Source organism: Labeo rohita, chromosome 11 (genome assembly GCF_022985175.1).
Source record: "Labeo rohita strain BAU-BD-2019 chromosome 11, IGBB_LRoh.1.0, whole genome shotgun sequence".
Classification (NCBI taxonomy): Eukaryota; Metazoa; Chordata; class Actinopteri; order Cypriniformes; family Cyprinidae; genus Labeo; species Labeo rohita.
The window spans coordinates 917,200-931,220 of NC_066879.1; the positions used below are offsets into that span (position 1 = coordinate 917,200).

Sequence of the window (14,021 nt, forward strand, 5' to 3'; positions counted from 1 at the left end):
TTGAGCTTGTTGAGCTTCAATCTGGATTCAGGTGAGGAGCTCTATCCGGGTCACGGCACCAAAACTGTTGGAAACTCAGAAGCGAAGACCAGGAGACTCTTGGGTATCTTCAGCAGAATTCTTTATTGAGAATGCGCTGCGTAGCTCTGCAGTCCTCAAAAGTCTGACAATATCTCAGCACAGCAAAGTATATAGGTTTGAAGGAGGCGGAGTACATAGAGGTGGAATCAATCTAAACAAATTTTTTCTTAGAGACCAGGAGACGTTTTTGGATATCTTGAAGCAGAAGTTTCTCTTTATTCAGATACTCGCTGCTCTGCACTGCAGTCTTCAAAAAGTCTGACAATATCTCAGCACAGCAAAGTATATAGGTTTGAAGGAGGCGGAGTACATAGAGGTGGAATCAATCTAAACAAAGCATGCAAATGTGGTACAGGAAATCAGCCCAGTAAAAGATTTTTCCCAGCCTTGATCTATTTAGCATACAAGTGTCATTCAAATGCAAAGGTGCTAAACAAAAGGCACAGTTGTACCTTGAGCTTAGACTTCACACTTAACTTGGGAAACCTGCCAGATGCTCAGGAAATGTATAAAGACAAAAGGTTACTGTCTCAGGGCTTAGGCTGTCTGCTAAATCACAATATACATAACCTTTTAGAAATTTGTAATCCAACAGCATGCCAAACAGAGACAGGTTATAAATTACTGCAGTCACAATTAATTTGAAATGTTTCTCATAGATCAAAAGAGTGTTTAAAAATACAAATGCACATAACTGATTGATAATGATACTTGTGTGCATACATGCAAACCCAAAAAATATTTAGACATTCAAGCCACTCTTAAAAGTGTATGAATACTATTGCATTAATTTTTTTTTTTTTGCCATGAACCTTGAAATACAATCATCCCTTTCCTAAAATATGAAGACAGATATATTTGTACGTGTAAAGGCCTATTTATAAAGAGCTTTGCACATGAAATGCAATAAATAAATAAATTAATTATATTGTGGCCTCAAGATATGTTAATGGCCAAAAATGTATCTAAAATGAGGGAACAAATTAGTACAACATGACCACAATTAAGTTAAATGGAAAAAATTGAGGTGGGAAAAATCTTAATTTGTCTTTTTTCCCCACATCATGTAAATCTGTACTGTGAAAAACATATTAAAATTGAAGATATAAAAAATATATTATTTCTATTTATATAAATGATTTATAACAAACATATTTGTATTATTGTTTAATAAATATAATATTAGAATTTAATAAATATTGAAAATCTGAAATTGAGATTTGTACATCATCTAAGAGCTGAATAAATAGCTTAAAATAAAATAAAGCTTGCCATTGATGTATGGTTTGTTAGGATAGGACAATAATTAGCCAAGATACTCCTATTTAAAATCTGAAATCAACCATTGAACTATTGATGAAATCAAATGTTAAATCTGGAATCTGAGGGTGCAAAAAATCTAAATATTGAGAAAATCGCCTTTAAAGTTGTTCAAATGAAGTTCTTAGCAATGCATATTACTAATCAAAAATTAAGTTTTGATATATTTAGGGTAGAAAATTTTAAAAATATCTTCATGGAACATGATCTTTACTTAATACCCTAATGATTTTTGGCATAAAAGAAAAAATGATAATTTTGACCCATATGTATTGTTTGCTATTGCTATAAATACACATGTGCTACTTATGACATCACATCATCACATTAACTTGAACATGTTCCATCTATATTTAAAATCCAAAAAGTATCCAAATGCTTTTTGTCTTCAAACTATGTTTATGTGTCTTCAGATGAAAAGGAAAGAGCTGACGAGGAGAGATGATGAAGACGGAGACAGCATGCTGTCATCTACTCTTTCTGATGGAGGCAGCACCAAGCGCAAAAGGTACATTTACAGCATTAAATCTTCTAGTAGTAAATGTTCGGAGCTTATCATAGTCTTAATCATTGAGCGTTTGTGGGCCCTAACGCATCACCTCTGGCAGCCATAAGAAGAACACAAAGAAGAACCGCATGAAGACTCTGTACGCCGCTGTGGCGGAGACTCGGGAGATGGGCACAGGCCGGAGACTCTGCGACCTCTTTATGGTCAAGCCCTCAAAAAAAGACTACCCAGACTACTACAAGATTATACTGGAACCAATGGACCTGAGGACCATCGACCACAACATCCGCTCTGACAGATACCCCGGTGAGGACGCCATGATGGAGGACATGAAGCTGATGTTCCGTAATGCACGTCACTACAACGAAGAAGGCTCACAAGTGAGTTTGAGGGAGAACCATATAGATTAAATGAGCACTTCTCCATTGCCCTAGGTTTTATAAATACTAACTACTCTGTTGTTTCATGACTAGCTTGTTGGTTTGACTCTAGGTCTACAATGACGCCAACATTCTGGAGAAGATTTTGAGAGAAAAGCGAAGGGAACTCGGACCTCCGCCGGATGACGATGACATCATTTCACCCAAGCTGAAAATTAGTATGTTTCGAAAAAATGTATAGATTTAAAATGCATTTATATTTAAGTCTATTAACAAATTTACAGACATATCGCTCAAGACGTACTAATATAAAAATGGTAATTAAACTTTATTTGCTGTACTACTTGTGCACAATGCACATTTCTTAATATTAAGCCTAAAATATGTTTTAATGTCACTGTTGATGAGGATTGTATGATCTTTAAATAATGTCAGTCTTTAAATGCAAGGTATTTAAAGTGTACTTAAAGTATGCTTGCAATAGTTCCACTTCAGCACAATCAAATATACTTAAGTATATCTTTAGTTGGACTCCAGCACTACTTCCACACAATTAAAGTGCATTAAGTACAAAATTAGTTGTTCCAATTGATCAGACTTTAAATATACCAGTTTAGTATACTAAAAGTATAATTGCAGGGTGTTTTTATTAAGTACATAATATGTATTTGTAGTATACTTAGCATGAAATAAATGTATTTTAAATACATTTTAGCATATTTATTTATCAAAATATGTGTATTGTCTGGTAACAGAACAACTAGAAACAACTAGTCACTACCAAGCAAGTCTTTGTGATAATTAATAATAATTATTTTTAAAAAATTGATTATTGGTATGCACTGCCGCTCGAAGGTTTGGGATCAGTAAGACTTGTAATGTTTTTAAGGAAGTCTCTTACGCTCATCAAGGCTGCATTTATTTGATCAAAAATACAGAAAAAACAGTAATATTGGAAAATGTTATTACAATATAAAATAATGGTTTCTATTTTAATATACTTTAAAATACAATTTATTCCTGTGATGCAAAGCTGAATTTTCATCAGCTGCTACTCCAGTCTTAAGTGTCACATGATCCTTCAGAAATCATTCTAATATGCTGATTTATTATTAGAATGATCAATGTTGGATAATATCAACAGTTGTGCTGACAAATATTTTTGGAACCTGTGATACTTTTTTTCAGGATTATTTGATGAATAACAAATTAAACACAACAGAATTTATTCAAAATATAAATCTTTTCTAACAATGTAAATCTATGCTATCACTTTTTATTAATTTAACACATCTTTGGTGAATAAAAGGAATAATTTCTTTCAAAAAAGAAAGAATAAAAATTTACTGGCCCCAAACTTTTGAACAGTAGTGGATATTGTTAGAAACCCTTTATATTTTAAATAAATGCTGTCGTTTTTAACTTATTTATCAAAGAATCCTGAAAAAAAGTATCACAGGTTCCAAAAAAATATTAAGCAGCACAACTGTTTTTAACATTGATAATAAATCAGCATATTAGAATGATTTCTGAAGGATCATGTGACACTTAAGACTGGAGTAACAGCTGATGAAAATTCAGCTTTGCATCACAGGAATAAATTATATTTTAAAATATATTAAAGTAAAAAAACATTATATTATATTGTAAAAGAAATGTTGCAGTATTACTGTGGGTTTTTTTTCCTGTATTTTTGATTAAATAAATGCAGCCTTAATGAGCATAAGAGACTTCTTTAAAAGCATTACAAGTCTTACTGATCCCAAACTTTTGAGCAGCATTGTATAATCACAAAATGTGAGAGCAAAACGTTCAGCTATACAAACAAGCATTTTTATAAATCACTTTTTTTATTGCAATCTTATGTCAAAATATTTTTTTATATCATGCATTGTAACTTTGAGTTTTGTTGTCCACGTTTTAAACATGCATACATGTTTGTCAGACGCTCTTTGTAGGATAGTCATCGGTGGACTACAACAAATCACCAGTTGCAGGATAATCCTAAATAAGAAGTGTGCAATTGTTATTCCCAAAAGACATTCCTAAACCACTCTAGTATTTGTTTTGCACCACCTCTCATTCACTAATTGCATTATCCTTCTTTTTATAGTTAGTCCCCAAACTCATGCCACTGGTTTAACTAGACCTCTTAAACTAATGAAGCAATGTTGTGAACGTGCCTCAGAGCCAGTATTTACTCTTGGCAACCGTCAAGAGTTGTTGCATGTTAAACTGAGATAGGAGAAAGTATTTTAACACTGGACCTTTAACCTTTTAAACGTTCTCTTTTTTTGAAGTCTCATGAGTCATGGGTTTTATAGTCTACATAACTGCAATGCCACTTTTGACCACGTGCCACTTTCATTCCAGGGAAGAGCGGCATCTCTCCTAAAAAGTCCAAGTACCTGACTCCTCTGCAGCAGAAACTCAATGAGCTCTATGAAGCGGTGAAGAACTACACCGACAAGCGCGGACGGCGTCTCAGCACCATCTTCCTCCGTCTTCCATCCCGCGCTGAGCTTCCAGACTACTACGTGGCCATCAAGAAACCCATAGACATGGAGAAGGTGAAGACCCACATGCTGGCCAACAAGTACCAGGATGTCGATGCTCTGGTGGAAGATCTAGTGTTGATGTTCAACAACGCCTGCACCTACAACGAGCCTGAATCGCTGATCTACAAAGATGCATTGGTGCTTCACAAAGTGCTTTTGGAGACCAGGAGGGATTTGGAGGGAGGCGACGACGCGCACGTGCCAGATGTTGCGCGACTCATCCAGGAGCTCGTTCGCAATCTCTTCGTCTCGGTTCTCGGTCATCAGGATGATGAGGGACGCTGCTATAGCGACTCGCTGGCGGAGATTCCAGCTGTTGATCCCAACAATCCCGATAAGACCCCGTTGAACTTTGAGATCATCAGAGCTAACGTGGATAAGGGCCGTTATAGGAGACTAGACGTGTTCCAGGACCATATGTTTGAAGTTTTGGAGAAAGCCCGACGCCTGCACAGGTGATGCTCACCATTCACTCATTTTGTCTAGGATTAATGTACCTGGAGAGGTTAAATGTTGCTTTTGCACAATACCAGATGTTTTTAATTGTGTCGTAGGACTGATTCTGAGATCTTTGAGGACTCTGTGGAGCTCCAGCAGTTCTTCATCCGGATCAGAGATGAACTGTGTAAGAACGGAGAGATTCTGCTGTCGCCGGCCCTCAGCTACACCACGAAACACCTGCACAGCGACGTGGAGAAAGAGAAGAAAGAGAAGCTGCCTAAAGAATATGAAGAGGATAAACTCAAGAGAGAGGAGGAGAAGAAAGGTACTCTTCCAAAAGTATTCAATTCAGTTTTTAGACTGATTTATTTATTCAAAAACACATACTAAATGCAGTTTCTATCATATCATAGTAAAGAACAAAACCTTATTATATATATACACACTGCTATTCAAAAGTTTGGGGTTAGTAAGATTTTTAATGTTTTTTAAAACTAGTTTCTTATGTTCATGAATGCTGTGTTTTTTTTTTAAATCAAAATTATGGAAAGAAATATATATTGCGAAGTATTATGAAGATGTAAAACAATGTTTTTCTATTTTAATATACATTAAAATCTAATTTATTCCTGTGACCAAAGCTGAATTTTCAGCATCATTACTCCAGTCTTCAGTGTCACATGATCATTCAGAAATCATTCTAATATGCTGATTTTTTATCAGTGTTGAAAACAGTTGTGCTACTTAATATTTTTAAAAATGTGATACTTTTTTCTGGATTCTTTGATGAATACAAAGTTAAAAAGAACAGTTTTTATTTAAAATAGAAATCTTTTCTAACCATATACACTACTGTTTGGGGTCAGTACATTTTTATTCATTCTTTTTTTTTGAAAGAAATTAATACTTTTATTCAGCAAGGATGTGTTAAATTTATAAAAAGTGATAGCAAAGATTTATACTGTTAGAAAAGATTTATATTTTGAATAAATGCTGTTCTTTTTAACTTTTTATTCATCAAAGAACCCTGAAAAAATTATCACAGGTTCCAAAAAAATATTTGTTAGCAAAATATTTGCTAACATTGATAATTCAAATAATAAATTAGCATATTATAATGATTTCTGAAGGATCATGTGACACTTAAGACCAGTGTTGGGGAAAGTTACTTTTAAAAGTAATGCATTACAATTTTGTGTTACTCCCTAAAAATGTAACTAATTATGCTACTTAGTTACTTGCTATGGAAAGTAATGCGTTACATTACTTTTGTGTTACTTTTTAAATCTGTGCAGGGCTTGCTTGTTTGTTTTTAATATAATTTTTTTTTTTTTTTTGGCAAATATAAAAGCGCTTTTATACCAAAAGTGAAATCAATAAGCCTCAGGCTAAAGGTAAAGTAAATTCATGTTTGTACAGTAAAACGCAGGAAAAGAAAGTTCGACACTCTTCAGCAATAAAAAAAAGAATCACAAATGTTTATCTGTAATTTTTGCTTATCAGTATGATTGAACTGGATCATCAAAGCTCAGCAGCAAAGACATTGGTTAATAAAATGGGATTAAATACATAAAGGATATTGCAGGTTTGCGTCATATTCTGAGTTTGCATTTCTCTGTTTTTATTCATTTATATACTCAGAATACTCAGTCTGTTTTGTTTAGTTTTTTGTGAGTGAGATGAATTAATGCATGTTCACATTTATTCTAGAACTAAAGTAACATCTTACTCCCGATTTCTCTCAGCATGGCAACAGGAGAGCTTAGTTGAAAAAGTAACTCAGATATTTTCTTATAAATTAAAAAAGTAATGCGTTACTTTACTAATTATGAGGGGAAAGTAATCTGATTACGTAACTCGTTACCCCCAACTCTGCTTGAGACTAGAGTAATGACTGATGAAAATTCAGCTTTATATCACAGAAATAAATTATATTTTAAAGTATATTAAAATAGAAATCATTATTTTATATTCTAATAACATTTTGCATTATTACTATTTTTTTTCTGTATTTTGGATCAAATAAATGCAGCCTTGATGAGCATAAGAGACTTCTTTAAAAAACATTATAAGTCTTACTGATCCCAATTTTGAACAGCAGCGTGTGTATATATATATATATACACACACACACACACACAATTGATTAAATATATTTTAAACATTTGTCTGCCAAATCAAGGTCACATGGTGCAACCAACAAAGTCATGTGGTGCAACCATTGTGCAGAAACAGGCAAAAAAGACAAATATTTTAATTATTTTTTATATAGACTGAGATTAAAAAAATTTCATAACTTTAAATTCAGAAAAATATTCCTATTATTTACGCTTGATGGTGACACCACTTGACATTTTCATCACTTTGATAGACATAGGGAATTCTGTCGTGTGTTTAACACAGTTGTCACTCTCAAACTTTGGAGTGTGCACGTTGCCAATAAATGTCATGTTTTGTAGTTCAGATGGCTGTTGATGAATCTTTTCACACTGATCTCCAGAGGCTGAGAAGAGTGAGGACACAGCGGGTGGTGGATGGCAGGGAGCCCTGCAGCGCAACTACAGCCAGGACTGCAGCTTCAAGGACAACATGTACCATGTGGGAGACTATGTTTATGTCGAACCCACAGAACCAAACCTGCAGCCGCACATCGTCTGCATAGAGCGCCTCTGGCAGGATGATGCAGGTGTAAATTACATATTTCACCATATTACTGTTTTACTTTATTTTTAATGAAATAAATGCAGCCGTCAAAGACATTAGAAAATCTTACTGACCTCAAATGTTAGGGTAGCTAAACTATATGTGTGTATTTTTTCATGAAGGAGAGAACTGGCTTTATGGCTGCTGGTTCTATAGACCCAACGAAACATTTCATCTCGCTACACGCAAATTTCTTGAGAAAGAAGTTTTCAAAAGTGACTATTACAACAAAATCCCTGTCAGTAAAATACTGGGCAAATGTGTCGTCATGTTTGTGAAGGTAATATTATTCCATTAAACAAAACATATTTGTGCATGACTTCACGATTGTAAAAACATTACATCTGTCTGTTCCGATAAACATCCTTATTGCAGGAGTATTTCAAGCTTCAGCCTGACAGCTTCAGACCCGAAGACGTATTCGTCTGCGAGTCTCGTTATTCCGCGAAAACCAAGTCCTTCAAAAAGATCAAGATGTGGACGATGCCCCTGAGCTCAGTCAAGTTCGTCCCTCGTGAAGTGCCGCTGCCCGTGGTTCGAGTGGCCTCCATGTTTGCACCCAAACAGGACAGTGAGAAGCCTCCTGAGGTGGCAGAGGATGGCAAAGCGGCACCATCCATTATTGATAAGGTATGACATATACTGACAAATGTTGAATATATAGACATGTGCTGCCTGACCGTCAATCTGTGTCTTCAGGAGAGAGAGGATGTCACTATGGAGGTCAGTAATGGAGAGCCAGGCTGCCAGTATTATGAGCAGCTCTGCTACAACGACATGTGGCTGAAAGTGGGAGACTGCGTCTACATCCGCTCTCATGGGCTCGTGCGCAACCGCGTGGGCAGGTACGGCACCATTCACGACTGTGTTGTTCATGTTGTGGAGAAATGAAAAGTACACAAGGGCACTATAAAGGTAGTTAAAGGGTACATCACCCAAAAATGAAAATTCCGTCATCAACTCACTCTCAAGTCTTTCTAAACCCATAAGACTTCATCCTTCGAAACACAAATTAATGCATTTTAAAATCTGCACTGAAAGTCTATTCCACCAAAACTTGAATTAAACTGCTTGATGCATATATATTGCTTTAGAGATGTCTTTAGTAACTTTTTAAATGATCTTGTACCAAGAATTCAAATGTCAAGTGGTGTCACTATATAAAAAAGGAATATATAAAATATCTATCTGTCTAGAGAGAGAGAGATGGTGACACTACTTGACATTTGAATTCTTGCCACAAAGCAAGAACTTCTTTATTCCATAGACACTGGGAATTCTTTCCTGTGTCTACCACAGTTCTCACCCTCTAAATGTTGGAGTGTGCAAGTTGCCAATAATTGTATTATATATATATAGAGAGAGAGAGAGAGAGAGAGAGAGAGAGAGATGGTGACACTTGGATTAAACTTGGATTAAACTGCTTGATGCATATTTATTGCTTTAGAGATATCTTTAGCAATTGTCTGAAGCATGTAAGGTTTTGGTGGAATGGACTTGCAATACTAGGACAGAAATCTTTCAGGTTGCATTAAAAATATCTTAGTTTGTGTTTTGAAGCTTAATGAAACACTTGCAGGTTTGGAATGACATGACGGTGAAAAATTAATGACACTTGTGTGCAATGTATTTCAAGTTATCCAAAGTCTTGGACGTCAAATATGGTAACAATTATTATTTATTATTAATTATATATATAATTGGTTAAATATATTTTAAACATTTGTCTGCCAAATCAAGGTCACATGGTGCAACCAACAAAGTCATGTGGTGCGACCATTGTGGAGAAACAGGCAGAAAAAACAGCCCTTCATGACTGTTATTTTGCTATTTTTTTTATTCATTTTAATTTTTAAACTTTACATTCAGAAAACTATTCCTGGATTGATTATTAATTTTAATTAAATGAATTTTATTTTAACTTTGAAATTTATAGAGAGAGAGAGAATTATTATGCCAAGAATTTAAATATCAAGTGATGTCACCATCAAAATATATAGAGAGAGTGAGAACTGAATTAAATACAGGAAAGAATTCCCAATGTATAGTTACACCACAAGAATTCAAATGTCAAGTGGCATCACCATTAATATGATATATATATAATATATGTATGTATGTATATATATATATATATATATATGTTGATGGTGACACCACTTGACATTTGAAAAAAACACTTTGGGGAATGACTTCTTTATTCCGTAGACATTGGGAATTCTCTCCTGTGTTTAACACAGTTCTCAATCTCTAAACTTTGGAGTGCTAATAATTGTATTTATATTTATAATATTCTCCATATGTATTAAATTTATCCAAATTCTTGGATGTCACATTTGCTTACAAGATATGCAAAAACCAGCAATGTTTGGTGTCACTGCTGTTAACAAAAATGATGGTACACAACATAGCAGTGTTTTTTTGAGAGAACAAACCTTTACATCTGGATCTCTCTGTGTTGTTTTATCTGTTTGTACACACTGTAGCCGTAGGTGCCACATCTCATCTGTCCATAACATCAAGACCAGAAACACACATTACTAGAAAACATTTGTGATGTATTTGAATTATTTGTGACATTTCTTTCCTTACATATGAACGGTTTTGTGTTGTAATAGATTAGAGAAGATGTGGGTGCGAGATGGAGCTGCCTATTTTTTCGGGCCCATCTTCATCCATCCCGAGGAGACTGAGCATGAACCTACTAAGATGTTCTACAAGAAGGAAGTGTTCCTCAGCAACCTGGAAGAAACCTGCCCTATGACCTGTATTGGAGGTAACAGGCTTCAAAGTTAAGTTCCATCACTACAGCTGTATTACTGACTGGAGAACATTGACTCCAGACAGAGTTACTTACATTGAATAAGGGATTTGTTAGTTTTCCTGATTAAATCTTATCACCATCTCTTCTCACACATCTGGACTTTCATTTTTTTTCCTCAGGGAAGTGTACAGTGTCTTCTTTCAAAGATTTCCTCTCCCTGCCGGCCAACTGAAATGCCGGAGGAGGATGTGTTGCTGTGTGAGAGCCGCTACATCGAGAGCGAGAAGCAAATGAAGAAGTTTAAAGGGCTGAAGCGTTTCTCTCTGTCGGCCAAAGTAGTTGAGGATGAGATCTATTACTTTCGGTCAGTTGCTTTATTCTTGTTAACTACTGAAGTGACATTAGTGTGTAGCTGATGATCTCATCAGGGATTCCTCATTTCTGTCCCATAATCAGACACTGGGTTCATGCTTTTGGTTATCTCTGTCAGAAAGCTCATAGTGCCTCAGAAGGAGCCGTCTCCACTGCTGGATAAGAAGATCGAGGAGTTGGAGGCCAAGTTTGCAGACATGACGGATGAAGAGCTGGAGGATTTGGGTGATGATGATGGAGACGGATCAGATGCTCACTGCATGCCGACGCTTCAGACTCAGCTGACCAGCGACATGGACATGCTGCATTACGCTCCTCCGCAGGTCTGCAGTATGCTGATGTTGACAGAAAAATCATTGTTTGTCTTCGCTGATTTACGCTTGGAAAACGAATGATCTGAGAAGGGTCTGGTGTCGTAGAATTTGTCTTTGTAGTATTTTGTAAAGAGCAAGACTGTTCACTATCCGCATAAGGTCCTGTCCATTTTGCAGCTTATTCTTGTCAGAAACGGCCAACTTTCGACATGCAAACTGACCAGCCACAGGTTGTTTCTTTTGTAAATGACATTTTGTGGTTGCTAAATCTTTATGATTAAAACATAAAACATGCACTAATCTATGGAAGCCCGTTTCCGCCACTGAATAAAAAATAAAAAAGGTAATCGCGACTTTTTATCTCACAATTCTGACTTTTTTCTCGCAATTTCAAGTTTACGTCTCGCAATTCTGACTTTTTCTCAGAACTGTGACATATAAATGCACAATTGTGAGTTATAAAGTCAGAATTGTGGGATATAAACTCACAATTGCAAGAAATAAAGTCAGAATTGCAAGATATAAACTCGCAATTCTGATTTTTTTCTTGCAATTGCGATTTTGTATCTTGCAATTCAGACTTTTTTCTCAGTTCTGACTTTATAACTCACAATTCTGAGAAAAAAAGTCAGAATTGCAAGATAAGTCGCAATAAACTTTTTTTTTTTTCAGTGGTGGAAACAATTTTCCAAACAAATCAAAGATTTAAGAAGAGTATTTATTATTTTTACTTTTTAAATGGACTCATAATAGGCTTTATACAAGAATAAGGTCAACTTTAAGGTTGTAACTTTATTAGATTAAATTAGTAATATTTTGAGAATATGGGCAAATTTAGTAGAATAAACCCTCGAAAAAAGTAATAGATTTAAAATGCATTTATTTTATACTAAGTATAGTTCAAGTCAATTAACATATTTACTGACATATCACTCGAGACTTACTGATATAAAAATTGCAATTAAACTATACTTGTGCACAATGCACATTTCTTAATATTAATCCTAAAATATGTTTTAATGTCAGTGTTGATGAGGATTGTATGATCTTTAAATAATATCAGTCTTTAAATACGCGATATATTTAAAGTGTACCTATAGTATATTTGCAATAGTTCCACTTCAATCAAATATACTTAAGTATATCTTTAGTTGGACTTCAGCAATTCTTCCACACAACTAAATTGCATTGAGTACAAAATTAGTTGTTCCAATTTATCAGACTTTATATATACCAGTTTAGTATACTAAAAGTACAATTGCAAGATATTTTTATTAAGTACATAATATGTAAATGTATTTGTAGTATACTTAGCATTTAATAAATGTGTTTTAAATACAGTTTAGTATGTTCATTTTTCACTAGGGAAGTCGTAGCATTATGAAATTATTGCTGGAACATAAAGATATGCAATATGTTCACTTTTCCATTCACTTTTCCATAATTTTTTTTAGAAAATGTTCGACCATTGCGCTCACATCTTTTTCAGCATCTCATGCATAACAAAAAACATGGTGCTCAAGTTAAAATAAGATCAACTTTAACAAAAACACATCTCAAGACCTTACTTTTTTCATTCATTCATTCATTCCATGTCTTGCATTTTTAAACACAAAAGACACGTAAATGGCTCCTTGAAAAGAAATGGTTTGAAAAATTAAAATGAGTTGAAAATTCAGTCACTCTCAGGTCATCCAAGATGTAGATGAGTTTGTTTGTTAATCAGATTTGTAGAAATGTGTCATTCGATCAGTTGCTTACCAATGATCCTCTGCAGTGAATGGGTGCCGTCAGAATGAGAGTCCAAACAGCTGATAAAAACATCACAATAATCCACAAGTAATCCACACCACTCCAGTCCATCAGTTCACATCTTGAGAAGACAAAAGCTGCTTGTTTGTACGACTAGGTCTATCCAGTGACTAGTTCTTCTGTGCTAACAGTCACTTTAGCAATTGAAGCCTGTAATTTCCAGTTTTGTGTATGAATGGATGGATGAGTCAAAAGTAGCATGAGCATCCTTTATGCATGTTAAGGTCAAGACTAAATGATCTGTATCTCATTTTTTCCACAGTCCACGCCAAAGTCAATTAAGGGTCTGTCGAAGAAGGAGGGGGCGAAGAGGAAGATCAACATGAGTGGGTACATCCTCTTCAGCAGTGAAATGAGAGCCGTCATCAAGGCCCAGCACCCTGACTTCTCCTTTGGAGAGCTCAGTCGACTGGTCGGCACAGAGTGGAGGAACCTTGAGGCTACTAAGAAAGCTGAGTACGAAGGTAAAGTGTTGCATTTTGCTGTTCTTCTCAAAATAAATTTGCCTGAAACTCATCTGTGGACACTGCTGCATGAGATGCAGGTTCTCCATCAACTTGTTTTTATCTTCTGTCATCGTTTCAGAGCGGGCAGCTAAGGTAGCGGAGCAGCAGGAGCGAGATCGAGCAGCGCATCAGAACTCCCCAAGAGCAGGTACCCCAGTAGGGGCGCTCATGGGGGTAGTACCTCCCCCGACCCCCATGGGGATGCTTAGCCACAGCATGACGCCTATGGCAGGTAACCCCTCTCAGATGTGGTGGACACACC

The 14,021-nt window shown here is 35.5% G+C and overlaps 1 protein-coding gene across 1 annotated transcript in view; it reads left to right on the forward strand.

Annotated features, from left to right (window-relative positions):
• pbrm1 (polybromo 1) overlaps positions 1-14,021 on the forward strand; it is a 34,537-nt gene that overhangs the window by 14,132 nt on the left and 6,384 nt on the right. Inside the window, 15 exon segments of the mRNA XM_051122481.1 lie at positions 1,815-1,909; positions 2,010-2,289; positions 2,402-2,507; positions 4,663-5,302; positions 5,402-5,613; positions 7,789-7,974; positions 8,114-8,271; positions 8,367-8,621; positions 8,691-8,836; positions 10,610-10,767; positions 10,935-10,972; positions 10,974-11,119; positions 11,246-11,450; positions 13,516-13,717; positions 13,839-13,991. Coding sequence (XP_050978438.1) covers positions 1,815-1,909; positions 2,010-2,289; positions 2,402-2,507; positions 4,663-5,302; positions 5,402-5,613; positions 7,789-7,974; positions 8,114-8,271; positions 8,367-8,621; positions 8,691-8,836; positions 10,610-10,767; positions 10,935-10,972; positions 10,974-11,119; positions 11,246-11,450; positions 13,516-13,717; positions 13,839-13,991 — 2,980 coding nt within the window.